This window comes from Geotrypetes seraphini, chromosome 9 (assembly GCF_902459505.1).
Source record: "Geotrypetes seraphini chromosome 9, aGeoSer1.1, whole genome shotgun sequence".
Lineage (NCBI taxonomy): Eukaryota > Metazoa > Chordata > Amphibia > Gymnophiona > Dermophiidae > Geotrypetes > Geotrypetes seraphini.
In genome coordinates, this window is record NC_047092.1 from 35,745,620 (window position 1) to 35,765,130 (window position 19,511).

The following is a 19,511-nucleotide window of genomic DNA, read 5'->3' on the forward strand; positions in this document are numbered from 1 at the left end:
GGGTTTTTTTTTCTTTGTCTCTCTCTCCTTGGACGCTGCTTGTCTGTCTGTCATTTTTTCTGTCTATGTCTCTCCCTATGTCCTTAGTGCCTTCTTCCTATGTCCTTAGTAGCCCTTCCTATGTCCTTAGTGCCCCCAGTGCTTCCGTACTGTGTCCTTAGTGCCCCAGTGCCTGCGTACTGTGTCCTTAGTGCCCCCAGTGCCTACGTACTGTGTCCTTAGTGTCCCCAGTGCTTCTGTATTGTGTCCTTAATGCCCCAGTGCCTGTACTGTGTCCTTAGTGCCCCCAGTGCCTCCTTCCCATGTCCTTAGTGCCCCAGTCCCTCTGTCCTGCTTAATGCCCCTTTCTATGTCCTTAGAGCCCCCAGTGCCTCCTTCCTATGTCCCCAGCACTATCTTTCAGACTTTGTCCCCCCCCAATGCCAGCCAGCCTGCCTCCCTCCCATCCCCCTGAGCAGCATGTTTCCATTTAACCCCCTCCCCCACCCCCCCCCGAAGCCAGCCTGCCTGCTTCCCTTCCATTTCACTGAGCAGCATGTTTCCATTTAACCCCCCCCCCGCCACTACCGCCGCCGTGCAGCCGACCCCACTGACCCTCCCATCCGACCCTCCCATCACTAAACGGCTGACAAACCTCCCGGCTCCAGCAGCGTCCGAGACACAGTAAACACGCTGCTTCGCGGCCTTCTACTGCCCTAATTTCCTCTTCCGCGTCTCTGATGATGTCATCAGGGACGCAGCAGAGGAAATCAGGCAAGTAGAAGGACGCAAAGCAGTGTGTTTACTGTGCCTCGGACGCTGATGGATCCAGGAAGTTTGTGTTCGTCTCGCAGTGGGAGGTTTGGCTGGGAGGGTCAACGGGGGTTTCGGGTGTGCAGGGTAGGGTCGGCACTGGGGGGGAGGGAGGGGGAGTCGCAGCATGTTACCTGCCAGCGTCGTGTTTCCTAGAATAGAACCCTAAGCGCACATGTGTACTCTTACCTGCCACGGACATATAGATCAGAGAACACGCAGGTAAGAGTGCACATGCGCGCTTAGCATTTTATTATAGTAGATATTGATTGACAAAGCATTCGAAAACTGGATTGTGACAAGATAAATCTTATAACTCTCAGTTGTCAAAGGCAGAAAGAGAATTTTTTGAGAGAATTCTCATATGATAACTTAATTCTAAATCAGAAACCAGATTACACCTAAAATTCTAGAAGCATTATCTATTCTCAAAACTTCACCAGATATTAGCTTTACTTCATTCATACAAATAGTCTCATAATTTCCAAAACCAATAAATTTTGTCTTAGCTGTATTCGATTTTTAAAAGTTTTTCCTAGCCCAGTCGCTAACTGCCTGTAACTTGACTGATATATTCACAAACATTTATAGCCTCTTCCATAAGTGGGCAAAGTAGAAATATGTCATCTGCATAAGTATATACTGTATAGCCTAAACTTAAAAAGATTTTTCCTAATTCACTCATATATATGTTAAATAAGGAAGATGATAAGGGTGTACCTTGAAGCATATCACATCTAGCTTTCCATATTTCTGATAATTCAGTGTGTCTTACTAATTGATATGTTCTTCTAGAAGGCCTTTCAACATTGAAAAACATTATCATAAATACCCAATTCGCTCAACCTGTGTAACATTAACTGATGATCAACTGCATCAAATGCAGCGGAAACATCAAACTGCATTACCACTGCCTGTTGCCTCCTTGCTTAAGTGTTCCTGCATAGATGAAACCATCTCTAACAATAATGTCTATGTACTATGAAAGGTTCTAAAACCATGCTGAGTGTAATGTAATATTCCAACTTGAGTGACAAATGTATTCAACTGATAATTAGCTAATGATTCAAGCAATTCAGCAATCCACAGCAAACTTGCTATTGGTCTAAAATTTTAAGGTTTAGAAAGATCATCCCCTATTGTCTTATTTATTTATTTATTTTATTTAAAAATATCTTACTCGTTATATCCTATAATTCTGTGAGAGTTACTTATGAATAGAAGTTAACATAATAATAATAACTTTATTTTTCTATACCACCATAATCTTGCGACTTCTAGGCGGTTCACAGTGATGAGAGCTGTATAATCAGCGAATTACATTGTACAAATAGTGAAGGTGTCACTGAGCAGTCAGTGATTAATATGCAAAATATTTTTAGGATAGCAAGCCTCTTGTAATGTAATAAGGGTAAGCTTAAGCCATTATAGAATTTTTGCATGAAGCTGCATTGTATGTCACGTGAGATGTCTTGGTCACTTCCCCCTATTCCTCTCATCACATTGATAGCCAAGATAATCTGCAAGCTTATTGTAGAAGCCTGCTGGTATACAGTATGCTCGTCAAAAACCTAAGTGTATGCAAATGGAAAAGGAGTATGATCTATACACGTTCTGGGCAGGGCTACAGCATGCTGGGAAGATACACTTTATCCTCCTTTCATAGGGTTACTAGACATCCGGATTTCCCTGGACATGTCCTCCTTTTGAGGATATGACCAGAGGTCCGGACGGCTTTTCAAAACCCAGCACTTTGTCTGGGTTTTGAAAAGAAATCGCGTCGGGAGGGAGCATCCACGCAAGTGCAGATGCCTTCCTGCCTGACGAACAGACAGCAGGGGCAGAGTTAAGGGCAGAGCTGGGGTGTAATGGGGCGGGGATGGATGGAACTGGGCAGGCCTGGGGGCCGGTCTGGTGGTCCATATTTTACTGATGTAAAATCTGGTAAACCTACCCTTTCAGAAAGGGAATAAAAGCTGATGTCTTAATGGACTGATGTCAAAGGGCTCCTTTTATCAAGCTGTGCTAGCGGGGTTAACGCACGCGACTTTTCATCACGGGTTAACCCTCGCTCTGGCCAAAAACCACCGCTTGCTCAAGAGGAGGCGGTAGTGGCTAGCGCGGCCGGCGGTTTAGCACGTGTTAAACCGCTAGCGCAGCTTGATAAAAGGAGCCCAAAATTTACATCTGTTGCTAAGCATGATTTGGCAAACTACTCCAATTGAGCAGCACTGTACTGCAGGTATTAGTGGAGGTTGTCCCTTTTATTCCTCAATAGGTTTTGTTCCCCTCCAAAAGCCCAACTGGCAAAGGATACCAGTCTCTGTATTGGAGTCAGGAAAATACACGTTTTTATTTCTAAAATGGCAAAGAAAACCACCTGTGTGCAGGAACAGAGATGTTTATGTGTTGGGTGTTCAAACCACTGAAATCTTCAACATTTATTTTTCTAAAATGAAAGTTTATGCTGCACAAACCTGTATTTTAGATCAGGCTCTCTATAATAATAATAATAATAATTTATTTCTTATATACCGTGAGAAACGGTTTACAATAAAGATACATTTAGTCAGTACATGGGATGCAAATGGTGTTGTAAGATCCAGCAGATATGATGATGGAAGGCTCTTAAATACAGGGTGAGGCAATAAAAATGTAACCTCCCTAGAGGTTTCTTTTTGCAACTGCTTTGAATGTCAATTAGAAATTTTATGTACTTATGTATTACTATTATAGAACATTTAAATTATCTTAAGCTATGTTCATTATTATCTAGCAATTTTTGTGCATTAAAAACATTTGAGCTAAAACACAGTAAAATAATGTAATTCAAATCACACAAATAAAAATGTGTCCGAATTTTGCAGTCACTGTGAATGCTCAAAGTGTCAAACCCCTAGCTTTAAACACAGGCATCCATTCAGTCTTGTCAATCAGTCCCTGTTGCAGGCTGTACTAGATGATCTGCAGTGTTTCCTTGAGTTAGGCGATTGTTTGAAGCTTTGGGTAGAACTTGTGATAGGCCTCCAACATTGCTCCCCAGACAAAAGTCTACATCACTGCGATATCTTTAACAGTAAGCTGATATCCCTTTTCGGTTTTCAATTTATGACAGTTTTACAGCGCAAACATTTTTGAATGTACAAAAATCGAAGAGTGGTCACGCTAAAAAGTCTGTAACTTTGGTGTGTTTAAAGAAAATCTCATTTCACTAGGTAGATAAATATAAATAGCAACAACAAATAAAGCTGTAAAATCTCATATTGAAATTCCAAGCAGTTGCTGAGAAAACATCAAAATACTCTAGGGGGGTGGGGTTATTTTTATTTTTTTTTTAATTATTCACCCTATATAACTCTGAGATTGATATAGGGAGAAGTGGTCAGAAGAGGCTCGAGAAGGATCTTACACGGGTTTAAATATGAGAATTTACATATCTATTTACCCAAAGTAATAGAGAAAAATAACTGGGCAGACTGAATAGACCAAATGGCCTTTATCTATCATCAATGGTGAATCATTCAATTTGATAGGTTCAATAGTTAGCTGCCAAACACATTGTTGTCAGTTTCAATCAAAAACTCCTGTATGAATTAATCATGTGAACACTTATCTGGTGTGCTTCTGGCAGTACGTGCTAGCCATTTCAATGTGCTCTGTTGAACCCAGTGCATTTTCTACTGTGCGGAAAAGTGTTCACATGATCAATTCTTACAGGAGTTTTTGATTGAAAATGGACAACAATGTGTTTGGCAGCTAACTATTGACACTATCAAATTGAATGATTCTTTGAGAGACTAACATTATAGTTTTACTGAACTTGCATATTGGGGGTTTTGAATTATGAATTATTAATTGGCATCATACATTTATACACTGTGAGAGGTCCCAGGATGTTCCAAACGACTGTACCTATTTGGGTTGAAGTCTACAAAGAAACCCTCCATTGAAGGGAGTCTGTTATTTCAACCAATTTGTGTGAGCTGAGGACTCTCACTTTACTTTTCACAATATTTTGATTATTCATAATTATATTTTGTTTTACTAAGTTTCCCCTAGCAAAATGTATGAACACTGTATTGTAAAAATTACGATAGTTTCTCTTTATATATCAAAAGAATTCCATGCTCAATATGACATTGCAATAAGAAACCAAGCAGCATGATTTCAACATTACTTAGATATAAGAACATAAGAAGTTGCCTCCACTGGGTCAGACCAGAGGTCCATCGCGCCCAGCGGTCCACTCCCGCGGCGGCCCATCAGGCCTATGACCTATGAAGTGGTCCCTGACTATTCCTATAACCTACCTCTACTTCTATCTGTACCCCTCAATCCCCTTATCTTTTAGGAATCTATCAAAACCTTCCTTGAACCCCTGTAGCGTGCTCTGGCCTATCACAACAATCAGAATTTATATAACAAAAGCAGGCTTCAGTTTAAAAAAAAAAAAAAAAAAGGCGCAACAGTGCTTATTCACAGATGTAATTTGTTAATTTGGAAACAGATTGTAATCTGAAACCATAATCAGTTATAACTCTTCACTGTCATCAGTATGAAAAAAAATAAATCACTATCTTATTGTGTTACTTACCAGAAGAAAGAGCTTTTCTCTGCTGTTGTACTGATGAGCCACAATCTCCACCTGGTCCCTGTTTATATTATTAATAATAAAATGATCATACATATAGATCTTGGACATATTGTATTATATGTAAACATATATGGTATATACATACCTCCTCATTCTATAACACGTCACCTAAAGTTAGGCAGCAAATGTGCATGTAGGTTATAGAATACTAGAACTTACCCACAAGACTGTTACAGTTATGTGCGTAAGTGCTAGTCAGCACAAAGTGGTATTCTATAACATTAGCATGCAACTCAGCACATTAATGTAGAGAGGAATGCACAGGGGGTTCATGGTGCGAAGCATGGGTGGCTCCCACAGTTGCATGTCTAATTTACAGAATACTACGTGCTAAAGTGCTGCATTTAGGCATGTGCATTTATGCCCGCTACTGACATGGCGTAAGTTAACCTGCCTACATATTGGCATGTAAACGCCAAATTATGCTAATATTCTGTAATGCACCCACATCATGTTATAAAATTAGTTTGCTGCATCTTGGTGCCTAATCTTTAATAACCTTTATAAAATTGACCCTATATTGAACATATAATTAAAATGCATCTTCAAGTTGAGAGATGAATTGTTTTTAGAATTATTTGCATACATTAATTATAATTCAGAGTTCACTACTTTTTTTTTTTTTTTTTAACTTGAACAGCAGAGTTCATTTAAAATGAATCCCTAGGTTTTACTTCTCCATTTCTGATGCTCTGTCTGTATTATCTAGTAAATCATGGTTGGTCCTGTTTCAAGGGTAGTTCCTGTTGTCCCCCAGAGCAGATCCTGATAGTGCACTGAACTTTGCTTCAACAGCTTTCAGACTTGCAGGCATTACATAAGAAATTAAATACATAAATAAAAATCTAGTCATTCAGTTTGAATTTTGTAGTGTTGCTAACCCAAGTCTGTGCCTGTAAGGGATTATGATGATCCTATCCCTTAATTTGAACACCTGTTGCAATGCATTCTATGTCACTGTGTCCTGATTTTTCTTTTTTGAGGTAGACAAGATCAACATGTATGGAGCGCCAAGTATAAAGAGCACAATTCTGTAACAATTCTGTAACAAGGCACACCCTTTTAAATGCCCCAATGCTGCAGGGGAAGCGCCAATTCAAGAACAGCATCTGGTTGCCAAGATTCCATTACAGAAAACTAGCATGCGCTCACACTGAAGCCGCACCAAGATGTAAGCATGCCCAGTTATGCTAGGACTATGCAGGCATAAATGGACGTGCTTAAATGTGGCAGGCATCGGGCGCAACTTACGGTATTCTGTAAGTTGTACATATAAGCGGATCCACACCCCTCTCAGGCTCTGTATTATAGTCTTTATGCATGCCCTTATGGAATATTCATTGTACTGTAGATATCTGGAAAATCTAACTGTGGGGACTCCAAAACAGTGCCGAAAAGCCCTGCATAACTATGTTCCTGACAACAGATTTCTAAGTAGTCTGCAACGTCTTCAACCATTTATGCTGTCACAGGGAAGTCCCTGTGACTCCAGTCTTTAAAGCCAGAACTGCTAAACATTGGCTGCCCTGGTTCTTAAACCCAGACAAAGGCTAGAAAAGATATCAAACAAAGAAGATTTTTCTCAGAAGCCACCTGCTAGGGTAACAGCAAGGAATACAGGTTTAATTCAGTCCAGCAAAATAAAACAGTGCAGTCCTGAATTAAAGCCTAGTGAAAACATTTAAGCAAAAAAGCTAAAGGTAACCAGGCTCTTACCTTGATTACCCCAGCCGTGCTGTGGAGAGCAGAGCAAAGCAGGAGCCCAGTGAAGAAACAACTTTCCGCCAAGCCATAGGGTACCAGAACTAGAGAAAAGGAATGGAGACCACAGCAGAATAGATATCTTTCTAAACCTGAGGTTGTTTCCCCTGAATTAATATACCAGTCAGTGCAGGAAGTCCAGGACTCAGAGATAGAGGAGGACTGTGAACAAATGGAGTGCAAAGGGGAAAGTGTGGAAGACACGACCATGGAGTCCTGAATGCAAAGTTGTTATACTGGGACATTGCTGTGTTTAAAATATAAAGTGCTTTAACTAAAGTTCCACCCTGTCTTAAGGAGGGTGGTATCTCTGCCTGGAAGAAGGACTGAGGACTGTGAAAGTGGTTAAGTTTGGTGAAAGAACTGGTAGAGAAAATCCTAATTGCAATTTTCTGTGGGCTAAGTGTAAAAGATTTTCTTTAGCACTCTCCAGACCGGGATAGGAAATCTTACAAGTGGAGACTGAAAACAAAACTGTGGAATAGTACATAATAGGTACTTTCCCCTATTCCTAACATAAGAATTGCCGCTGCTGGGTCAGACCAGTAGTCCATCGTGCCCAGCAGTCCGCTCACGCGGCGGCCCTTAGGTCAAAGGCCAGTGCTCTAAATGAGTCCAGCCTCACCTGCGTACATTCCAGTTTAGCAGAAACTTGTCCAACTTTGTCTTGAATCCCTGGAGGGTGTTTTCCCCTATAACAGACTCCAGAAGAGCATTCCAGTTTTCTACCACTCTCTAGGTGAAGAAAAACTTCCTTACATTTATAAGAAACTTCCTTACGTTATCAGTCTTCTGTCAGTCTCCAGCAGGTGTGAGAGAGATGTACCCATCTCCCTTGGTAGGGCTGTTGGAATTTGTTTATGGATTCTAGTCCATGTTTTTGGCCGGATTGAGCTCGGGGGTGTCAAACCCGGTGGGTCTCGTGCTGGTTCATTCCCCCCATTTCCTCCACCTCCACACATTTTTTTAGAGGAGCCTCAGCAGTAAGCCTTGCCCCCTAATTCAAGCAAGGCATATTGCTTTGAGAGCCTGTGGAGTCTGTTCTATTTTAAAAAAAAAAAAATCCTGAGGTACTGCCGGTCTGAAGGGTTGCTTTCCCTTTAACTTTGCTGTATTTTACTGTTTGTTTTTTGTTTTTACTAACCAGCATTTTTGTTTTAGCTAGATCACATATGGAGCAAAGAGCATTTCGCAGGGGAAAAAGTGCTCCTTGTGCTCCAGACGCGAGGCACTCATGGCCGGCCTCTGCAAGCTGATATATGCTAGAAGCGTTTAGTTGTTAGAGTTTTATTACGCCCATACGACTTGAAAATCTTTCAAACTCTTCAATGGTTCCCTGAGGCAGGAACGAAACGTGTCACGTCGGAACCTGCAAGCTAGAAGATAAGTTTGCTGTTCAGACCTTTAATATAGACGTTTACACGTTTAGAAAGTGAACAATAGTGTAGCTTTGAGCACCTACTCAAGTATTTACAACAATGACAAATTTCACAACTAGTTTTTGAATATGCGATGATTGGGCGGTGAAGTGGTAGTGTTGGGGTTCGCCCCTGTTATCACCTCCATATCTCTGAGCATAAATCTCATTAACAGTTGTACACAGTTGAAAGAATGATTATTTCATATTGTTTTTGGCAAGAGGGAGTAGGCAACCCTCTTGCCAGCTTCTACAATGAAGTATGGGGGAGGGGCTGAGGGTGGTTGCTTGAGCTGAGGGTGGTGATTCTGACTGGATCCCCTCACCAGACCACCAGGGCTGTCTTTTGGGGTCTTGTTAGTGGGGTGGTGGAAGGGGGATCTTCGTGTAGGATGGAGAGGCTAGGTGGAGTATGGGGGAGTGCCGAGGGAGGGTCCAGTTGGCCCGGATGCACAACTGGGTTGCTGAGGCAGGAGGTAGTAAGCATCCCTCCTGTCTCTCTAGGTACATTGCTGTTGTTGGGGCAGCTATCCCGGGGAGGGGGGGGGTCGGGGATCCATGGTTGTCATGGGGGGGGCAATGGCTGAAGTCAGGAGGGGTACAGCACACCTTTTTTTATTATGGGGATAGATATTGTGTATGGGTAACACGCACATCTGTATCTATTAAAAAAGAAATAAAAAAGGTTTCCTGCCCCGAACAGCTGAGTGGCAGGAGGCTGTTTCAGGGCTTCTCCTGCCTCTCAGCTGTTCGGGCTTCCCCTGCCTGCTCTGTGCATGTGCGAGAGTCGCTCTCCCAGCGATTCATCAGCAAGATTGGACCGGGATTATGATGAACCTCCATTCAAATCATTTGCATGCAAACTTGTTTGAGCATCAGTTGCTCTTTTGGAATCGGCTAAAATCAGACTGCAGCGGACCCACACAGTCTTACCGACCCTGTTTAGTGCATCTAGGCCATAAACAGTAGGAGAAGAGCCGCACTTCTAGCTTTTCACTTACAAATGGCCCACATTTGCACTTCAGTCTTTTTTCCACACAAAAATTAACCTAGACCTTTGCACCCTGACAGCTGCCCTCTCATTTACCCCTAGATATGACCCTGTACCCCATATATGCTTCGACACTACTGAGTATGCAATACCGGAATGGAATTTGATCCTACTCTGCGCATAATTTGACTATAATCAATTAAAGGGTCCTTTAATTAAGCTGCACTATAAAGCAGCCTTAGCGCACCCTTATACAGTTTTTTCTCACACACTAAGGCCATTTTCCCACAACTGAAAAATGGTCATTTTTCCTTCTTTGTATTAATGGACATGTGTTAATGCTTTCAGATATACTGTTGAAATAAAGAATTACCAGAGTGAGCTAGTGCCCATCTTCACCATATAAAATATACAAAAAGTGGGTGGAGATAAAGTGGCAGTAAAGAATATATCAAATGCAATGCTGTCATACACACAGGCATTAAAAAAAAAACCTCTCACCTACTACATCATTAAATTTTGAAGTGAAGAAGAAACTCTCACTAGCTGTAGCAAAGGTGCACAAGGTATTATTTATCTGGTGCTTCACTGTTAATGGAGGCTTCAAAAAGATACATTTCTGCAAAAGCTGAACTAAAGCAACACTTGTAAACTACCACCTTTACTCCACATTTCTTCAATTTAACTCAACAAGAATTCTCATTTCGCTGATCAAGTTGGCTGCTTCAGGAAAAAAACGTACCCCGTACACAACTCTATCTTCAATGGCGTCAATTTAAAAAAAGAATGTCACGGGAAAGGGCACTTCCAGTTTCCTCTAATCATTCTACCAATCATGATACTCCAATCCAAGCTATATTTATTTTTAAAACACTGTTATTAAAACAATGCATTCTATTCAATTCTTGCATTAAGCCTCTTAGGCCAAACCATCTGAAAAGAAAAAATAAATTGCTTTTCCAGTTGCCACAATCTTCTCTTCAAATCACCCCGATATAGTGAATAACCAATAGAGTCCAAAACAGTACATTTCAAATTCATGGACTTATGATGATTCTCTATACAGTGCATCACAAAGGGACCTTCCATTCTCAATATTATATTTATGCTCAGGTACTCATTAATGCACAAGACATATGCCCAATATATAAAAGAGAACATGGGCATATCAAAAAGGTACGTACATCACAAATTTGGATTGACATGTAGTATATTTTTTGAGAGTAATAACTTTCTTCCCAGGAATAGAAATCTGAATTCTTTTTCCATCATGTTATTGCAATGAACACATCCTCCACATTGCCAATGTCCAGTCAGAATATTACTGGGTTCAGTCCACATATCCAAGAAATAAAATATGTCCTTCATATTACGACATTGACTATAAGCCATAGTACAGTGGAGATCTTTGAAGCATTTGTCTTTCAATATCCTCCAGTGTTTCTTTAATATTTTATTAATTGCCAAAGATAATGAAGAATATTTCAAAACACAACATATCCTGTATTCAGTGCAATCCTTATTCCGATAATTAAGCAGCGAGGATGTAGGGCAAAGCCCTCTGTTGAGCTCTCTGTACAATTTTCTTCAGATATCCACAACTAACAAACTTGTTGGATAAGTAATTAATTTGCTTTAATCATGAAATTCTTGATTAGTGGAACAAATTCTTCAGTCTAAAAAACCGAGACATAGATAAACTGTGTTTTTAAATGAGGAGGGTGTAAACTTTGATACTGTAAATAAGTAATACAATCGGTGATTTTAGTATATATTGAAGTGACAAATTTATGATTCTGCCATCGTATTAACACATCCAAAAAAATGAATTTCTGAAGAATGAAATGACACTTCAGATTTAATTATGGGATGACATTGGTTTAAATACTCCACAAATGCTTTCAAATTATCCATTGACCCATTCCTTAAAACAAAATGTCAATGAAACACCAGCAAAGGCACACATATGAAAATTCAGAGGAAGTGTGTACCCATTTTTGTTCAAAATGTGCCATAAAACAATTTGCTACCACCTTAGCCTGCAATAAAAACCCTAGCATGGTTTCATAAAAAAAGGGGAGGAAGGGTAATTGATTAAAATGACTTACCACTGATTTGGAATGTCTTTGCCACAAGGCAGTATACTCCATCTTTGATGAGTTTCCACACAAGTCAACATTAGCAATGGAACTTGATTTCATTTTAGCTGAAAATGATCCTTCACTTCCTATTAAAAAAATAAAATAAATCAATAAACTGGAAAATCTTCTAAAGCTATGTTTGAGTATCCTGCTCTATCACACTGATCTGTTCTCTAGTAATGCTTGTAAATTCAAAACACTGTGCTAAAAGAAAACAACTGTACAGCGAGGGGAATATATCAGCATTCTCTAAAAACCTTCTTGCAATCACTTGTCAGTAAAGCCCCAGATTACGATGTAAAGACCTTGTACACTTCACTAGAACCTGAAGGAGAATTCTGTGTAGATCGAAGAGGATGTTGATAGAGTACAAGAATAAATTCTATTATAAGAAAGAACCACAAATGAGCTTCTCAACCTGTCCTTGTGCTATCATAAAATTATGAATAGAAATATTCAGGTAAAGAGAACCAACCACACAGCAGCTAACTAAAACTATCTTTTCTAAACACATATGGATTGGGGGCGTGGCTTAGCGCGCACACAAAATGGAAGTGTGATCGCGACGCTCCTCCGACCTGGGCAATGGCTATTTAATTAAAAATAAGATACCTTACTTTTTTCTGCTTCAAAGAAGTATAGTGCGGTGCAGGAACATGGCAAGTAGGCGTCAGGCTAAAAACGAAACAGGAGGGGTTGCTAAGCGCCAAAAGCAGGATCAAGTTACCCCCTCTAAGATTCCTCTTCCTGGAGACGCAACGGAAGAACTCAGCAAAGCAGAAGTTATGGGGGAGTTGAGATGTATTAAACAACTGTTACAGGACAATGTTAATAATATGGCTGATGTAAAAGAAGAAATTATGAATATTCATCGCCAATTGGAAATTGCTAACACAAAAACAACTGAACTGGAAAAAAAAACCGGAAGCTTTAGAATGTGCAGAGATGAGCTGTAAAAATGACAGTTTGAAGATCACAGAATTAACACATCAGCTTGAGGATTATGAGAATCGCAGTAGAAGAAAGAATGTGAAACTTTTTGGTTTAGCTGAGAATTTAGAAGGGGTAATGCGATTCAATTTTTAGAGAATCTGTTGCCCAAACTGTTACAATTAAATTTCAAACACCCCATTGAAATAGAGCATGTACATCGAATACCAGCAAGGCGGAATGACAATCAAGGGAGACCAAGACCTTTAATTTTTAAGTTATTAAGATATCAACAGGCGGTTGAGATTATAAAAGCGGCAAAAAGTGACAAGAATTTGAACTATAAAGGGTCAAAAATTTGGTTTTTACCAGATTTTGCCAAAAACACAGCAAACATAAGAAAACAATTCCTTGAAATGAGACCTAAACTAAAGGAAAAAGGATACAAATATGGTCTTTATTATCCAGCTAAAATGAGAGTTTCTAGCGGATACAAGTCTTTATTTTTTAGTGAGCCTGAGAAATTAAAAGACTTCCTCTCAAAAGCAGAACCTATGTCCTTTTAGGGAACTATAGATATATTAATACAATATGATTAGATTCCTATTTTGTTTTGTCTTTAGAGAAAATTCCAAAAACGACTTCTATGATCTGAGAGATATGGATATAGACATGAGAAGATGGATATAGTACCAAAGTGACTAATCATATGTGCAGTTGTGGATTAGATGGAATTCTTAATAAAAAAGTATTCAAAGTAGTATGTGGCAGAACAGTTTTAAAGTCTGGTCACAGAAAATGAGACAGAGACGACAGGATGAGAAGAGGTGAAAACCAAAGGAGACAATAAATAAAATTCCTTTATTGGATGATACAGGAGAAGGAGTTTGCCTAATAAAATGGAAATTGCAAGAAGAAGTCAACAGGATAAGACTGATTATAGTTCTGTATTTGAATAAGAACATATAAAGGCTATAACGTACAGTGTAATATGGGTACTTTGGCCTATATTCAGCTACAGAGATCTGAAAAAGAAATACAATTGGAAATTTTATTTTGGTGGGAGTATCTGATTAGCCTTTCTATGTAACAAAGGATGGATAATGTCTTTAAGGAATAGAAAAGGCTCCTGTTTCAAATTTGCATGACTTACAGATTTTAGAAGAAAGTGCAAATAAAGATGGAAAACACACCGGAGGTTTATAGAAAATTATTTGAATCGTATGACAGTCTGGCAGACAGCTTGTAGTTCAAATCATTGAAACTACACTGTAAAAGAAGAACTGTACTTTTTTGGATGATTCTTAATAATATCTTTAATGTTATTTGAGATTGTGTTAGAGTTTCAGGATCTAAAGGATCTTTCTAAGGAAATATATGAATTATATTGTTGGGGAAATAGAGTAGGATTGTCTAGATTTTTATATGACTGTGAAATGTATTGCATAAGTCATTGTTTCAGTATTGGTACTGTGTGTCAAGTAATATATGCATAGGGTAGATTAAGAGATTTGGATAAAGTTAGATCTTTTTAGAAATGTGGTGGCAGAATGAAATTGAATATAATATAAAATAGAATATAGAATTGAATTAATATACCTTATGATATTTTATGGGAAGTATAGGGAAGAAAATTAATTATGTGCATACGGATAAGAATGGTAATTTCTAGGAGTATAAAATATTATTTTAGAAATGGTAAAAATATATATTGATATTAATATGTTATTAACTAATATTTATTTACAAATATATCAATTATTGAAGAACTTTAATAAGAAAGTAAAATTTGGTTATTTGAATATGATATCTATTATTAATTTGTTTACAGAGGTATCAATTAATTAATAATTTTAAAAAGAAAGGCAAAATTAAGTTTTATGACTGTGAAATATTGATTTAGGTTAATATGTTAATTAATGTATAAAATGAGTAAAGTTTTATTTAATCTTTTAATGAAAATATATATGTGAATGAGTGAGGGTTGCCCAGGGGGGGAGACTTGGGGTTACTATTCCAATGTGTGTTCTTAGGCAGTCATTATATTTGGGGGGGGGGGGTTTGGGAGGGAAAAGGGTTGGGTTTCTAGGTTGTTTAGAGATGGTTTTGATAAAGATTGTTATATCTTTAGGTTTGCAGAAGGGGTGGGGTATTATAGGGATTAATGAGTGTGCTAGAAGGGGAATGCTTTCAGATTTTAGAATTGGAAATAGGGAAGTTGATGGCTATGTTTATGATGCAAAATTTTTTATTGATCGCTTGATTTTATTTAATTATTATATGTTTATTCATCATAATGTCTTTTAAGGTTTTCTCCATAAACGTCAATGGCCTTAATCATATGATTAAAAGGAAAAAAATACTGTCATTTTTTAAAAACCAGAATGCGGATGTTTATTACTTACAGGAAGCTCACCTAAATATGATTGAGGCAAAAGGTAAATATAATGAATTAGCTTCAAAAATGATAAGGAAAGATTTGTTTTCTAATCAATGTATTATTGAAACTCTAATAAGGCGAGAAGATTATTAGCAAATTATCTCAAAGCAAAGAAAAGAAGAAATAATATTAATGCAATAAAAGATGATAAAGGAATTATAAATAATCAGATTGGACAAATATTAAAACAGTTTCTGAATTTTTATAAAGGCCTGTATTCTTTTGAGCCTTATGTAGAGAGGGAAAAGGATGGTTTGGATTTTTTAAATTTAATTGTTGGACCAAAGGTTCCTGAGCATATAAAACAAGAGTTTAGATGAGCCTATATCTCTAAAAGAGTTAGAAACAGCGTTGAAATCTCTTAGAGTTGGATCCGCTCCAGGTGGTGATGGTTTTACGGTAGAATTCTATAAATTCTATAAAATGTCCTTTCACCTTATTTATTAAATTTATATCAGTCACAACTTATTAATGGTTATATTAAAGATACTATGGCTGAATCAGTAGTAATTGTTTTGCCTAAGCCAAATAGAGATCCTACTTTGGTTTCGAACTACAGGCCTATTTCTTTAATTAATGTGGATGGTAAACTTTTGGCTAAAATTTTGGCTTTGCGATTGGCTAAGGCTCTCCCTCATATTATTAATATGCACCAGACTGATTTTGTAGCTAAAAGACATTCCTCTAATAACTCTAGATTAACGTTTCATATGTTAAATTTATCCAAAAACTTAGATGATCCAGCTTTTGCTGTTTCGCTAGATGCAGATAAAGCTTTTGATAGAGTTGAATGGAGTTTCATGTATCAAGCTTTAGATTAGTTTGGTAAAGGCTCTGGATTTATACAAATGGTTAAAACATTGTATAGCTTCCCTGTTGCAAGATTAAATATTAATAATACGCTGAGTGAGCGTTTTCAATTGCAAAGGGGAGTTAGACAAGGTTGTCCTTTATCTCCATTGCTATTTGATATAGTATTAGAACCCTTATTGTTAGCTATTCAACAAGCAAAAGGGATATTAGGTATTCCTTATTCTGATAGGGAATATAAGATTTCAGCTTATGCAGATGATATTCTGCTTTATTTGAGAAATCCAGAGACTACCATACCTTATTTGATAGAATTGATTGATACATTTGGTAAATTTTCAGGTTATAAAATTAATTGGAGTAAATCAGAAATTTTACCTTTAAATGTCTATTGTTTGAAAGGATTGTTTGATTCTTTTCCATTCATATGGAAAGAGGATGGTTTTAAATATTTAGGTATTCAAATTAAAAATACAATTGATGATACAGTAAAAAAAAATGAAACATATGTATTAAAAAGAGTTACAGAGTTATGTGAGCAATGGAATCCTCTACATCTTTCTTGGTGGGGGAGAGTTCAAATAAAATGATGATTTTGCCTGTGGTTTGTTACCAAATGAGTATGATACCAATTTTTTTCAAGGGTCCTTTTATAAAAAGCTTAATGGTATTCTTACGAAATTTCTTTGGCTTGGTAAAATGCCTAGAATTGCTTTAGTATCTTTGCAAAAACCAATTGAGGAGGGCGGGGTAAATTTTCCAAATTTTTATAGGTACCATCAAGCCTATATTTTACGTCAGGGTATGTATTGGATCCTCCCAGAACTCATGGTCAATGCACCAGATTGGTTATATTTGGAATGACGCCTCAAGTTTCCTTTGAATTTAGTTCATTTACCAAGTATTAATATGCCTAGGAGATATAAAGAGAACGTAATTTTAATGGACACATGGAAAACACTGAGGTAAGTAACTTAACACCTATCCCAATTAATAAATCAACTAATCAATCCTTATGGATAAACTCCAAGATTAAAATTGGCGGAGCCCAAGTCCTTTGGAAGAACTGGATTATTGCAGGCATTCGAACTCTGAATGATGTTATTTCAGATGGTAAACTGCTGGACTTTTCACAACTGCAACATAGATTTGGTTGAAGCAGGCTATTCAGGTAGGGTTCCCTGAATGGAAAAATTTAGATACTCAATATAGTCTGGAGTTCCTGTGCTTCCAAGCAGACTTCCTAGGGCACCAAGCCGCATTGTGGTATAAATTATTATCTGGATACTTGAATAAAAAACCAAAGTGTGGTCTAAGACAGTGTTCTTCAACCTTTTTACACCTGTGGACCAGCAGAAATAAAAGAATTATTTTGTGGACCGGCAAACTACTAAGACCGAAATAAAAAAACACATTTTCGCCCCGTCTCCGCAAGCTCGGTCCCCACAAACCATCTGATCCCATCTGCACAAGCCTCAGTTATGATTTTATATTGAACGTATTTTATTAAAGTATAAAAAGAAACAATATTCTGTACAATTGTCATTTTATAAATATAAATATTCAGAGCAAGGACCAACAAAACCCCTGTCTCCCCTCCCCTTCACATATATCCCCTCTACTATCAAGAAAACTGAACAAGCCAAATTATTACAGAATGCTACACAGAAATATCATGCTAACAGAATACTGCAGTCACACATGATAGAAATAGTGTTAGGCTTTGCAGTCCCCAATTATGTCTCTAGCAGGATATATATTTCAAATCTGATATATTGTAAATGACAAAATAGAAATAAAATGATTTTTTTCTACCTTTTGTGGTCTCTGCTTTCATCTTCTTTCCACTCTTCCTTCCAGCGTCTGCCCGTTCCATCCACTGTCTGGCCTCTCCCCCTTCCATATGTATCTGACTTCTTTCTATGCCTCCTCTCTCCTTTTTACATCATTCATTCCAGCTTCACTGCTTTCTTCATTTTTATCTCTCTTACACCAGATCTAGCATCTTTATCCCTCTCTTTCTCTGCTGACCCCCTTTCCAGCATCAATCTCTCTCTACTTTCTCATTCCTCTGTCTCTCCCCTTTCCCTCATCTGAGCTCTCCATTCCACCCTAACCCCCTTCCCCTCCTGTAATCTCCCTGCCAGCTGTTTCCTTTCTTTTTTCTTTCTCCCTTCCCTCCTTCCCCCTATCCAACATTAACTCTCTTCCTATCCCTTTCCCTCCTCCCCTCTCAGTAGCATCTCTCCTTCTACCTCCCTCCAGGTCCAGTAGCAGCTCTCCCTTTATCCAGCAGCTTCCCAGCCTCCAACAGTGGCTTCCTCTCCTTCCAGCAGCTCTCAGTACTTGCCTGCAGCAGTGATTTACTTAGGCAGCCTTGGGTCCGTTGCCGCCTCTGAGGAAAGGGGGTTGCCAAAGTGAATCACTGCCCTGGTAAGTACAGAGCTGCTAGGAGAGGAGACAGCCACTGTTGAAGGCTCCCCATGATCTTACTCCTGCTGTGCCCTGCGCATTCGCGACCCCCCCCCCCCCAAGCCGGCAAAAACAGCTTTGCACCGCAGGCCCTGCCGCCCAAGACGAGCCGGAGGCCTCTACCCGCCGCATCCTGCACGTGGGCTGACTCTCAGCACAAACGCTGCTGATGGCCCCAATCGACACGCTGACCTCCCCGCGCACGCTGACCATCTCCTCTCTGCCTGCACTTTCCCCGCGGCCCTCTTCGGCGACTCGGCAGGGGCAGCGATCAAGACAGGCTGCTAACTTCCTGTTTCCGCATAGGCGAGACTCACAGAGGGAATGGCTGACGTCGGCAGCCTGTCTTGTTCGCCCGAGGCTGGGAAGAACAGAAGATTTCCGCGAACACCACCGGGGCAGGAAATTTAATGTCATCCATCTTGCCGGTCCTGTGTGGACCGGCAGGAATTTTCTGCGGACCGACACCGGTCCGCAGACCGGCGGTTGAAGAACTGTGGTCTAAGAGACATTTGGAGCATTGAGATTAAGCATCAGATTTCTGCATATCAATGGCCACGAATTTGGTCTTGGAGGATGAGATGTACAGTGTCAGCATCTATGAAACAAACTTGGTTCTTTTTGTTGCATAGAGTGTTTTGGATCCCTGTTAGATTACAAAAGTTGGATAGCTCCGTCTAATAAATGCTGGCATTGTAATCTGGAACCAGTGACATAAGATCATCTACTTTATTATTGTCCCTTTATTAAGCCATTTTGGGATTCAATTTGGACTCAAGTAAACTCTTTATTGGAAAACCATGTGGCGCTCTTATATGATACTGTTTTATTTGGAATGGCTATGAGGAAAAAGAGCCAAATTTCATCATATAACAACAAACTTTTATTAGTTCAACATATTCCCAACAATTGGAAAAATCATAAGAATCTTAATTATACATTCTGGTGGAATTCGTTGTGCCATATCTTTAAGATGGAAAGAGTAATAGCAGTACAAAAAGAGACATATAATAACTTTACAAAGATATGGGGGCCATTGGAAAAATATTGTGATGAATAAACATTGTTCTTTTCTGTTCCTTTTCTTTTCTTTCTTAATTTTA

The 19,511-nt window shown here is 38.8% G+C and overlaps 1 protein-coding gene across 1 annotated transcript in view; it reads right to left on the reverse strand.

Moving 5' to 3' along the window:
• LRRK2 (leucine rich repeat kinase 2) overlaps positions 1 to 19,511 on the reverse strand; it is a 253,679-nt gene that overhangs the window by 140,371 nt on the left and 93,797 nt on the right. Inside the window, 2 exon segments of the mRNA XM_033958543.1 lie at positions 5,387 to 5,444; positions 11,724 to 11,842. Of these exon segments, the coding sequence (XP_033814434.1) occupies positions 5,387 to 5,444; positions 11,724 to 11,842 (177 nt within the window).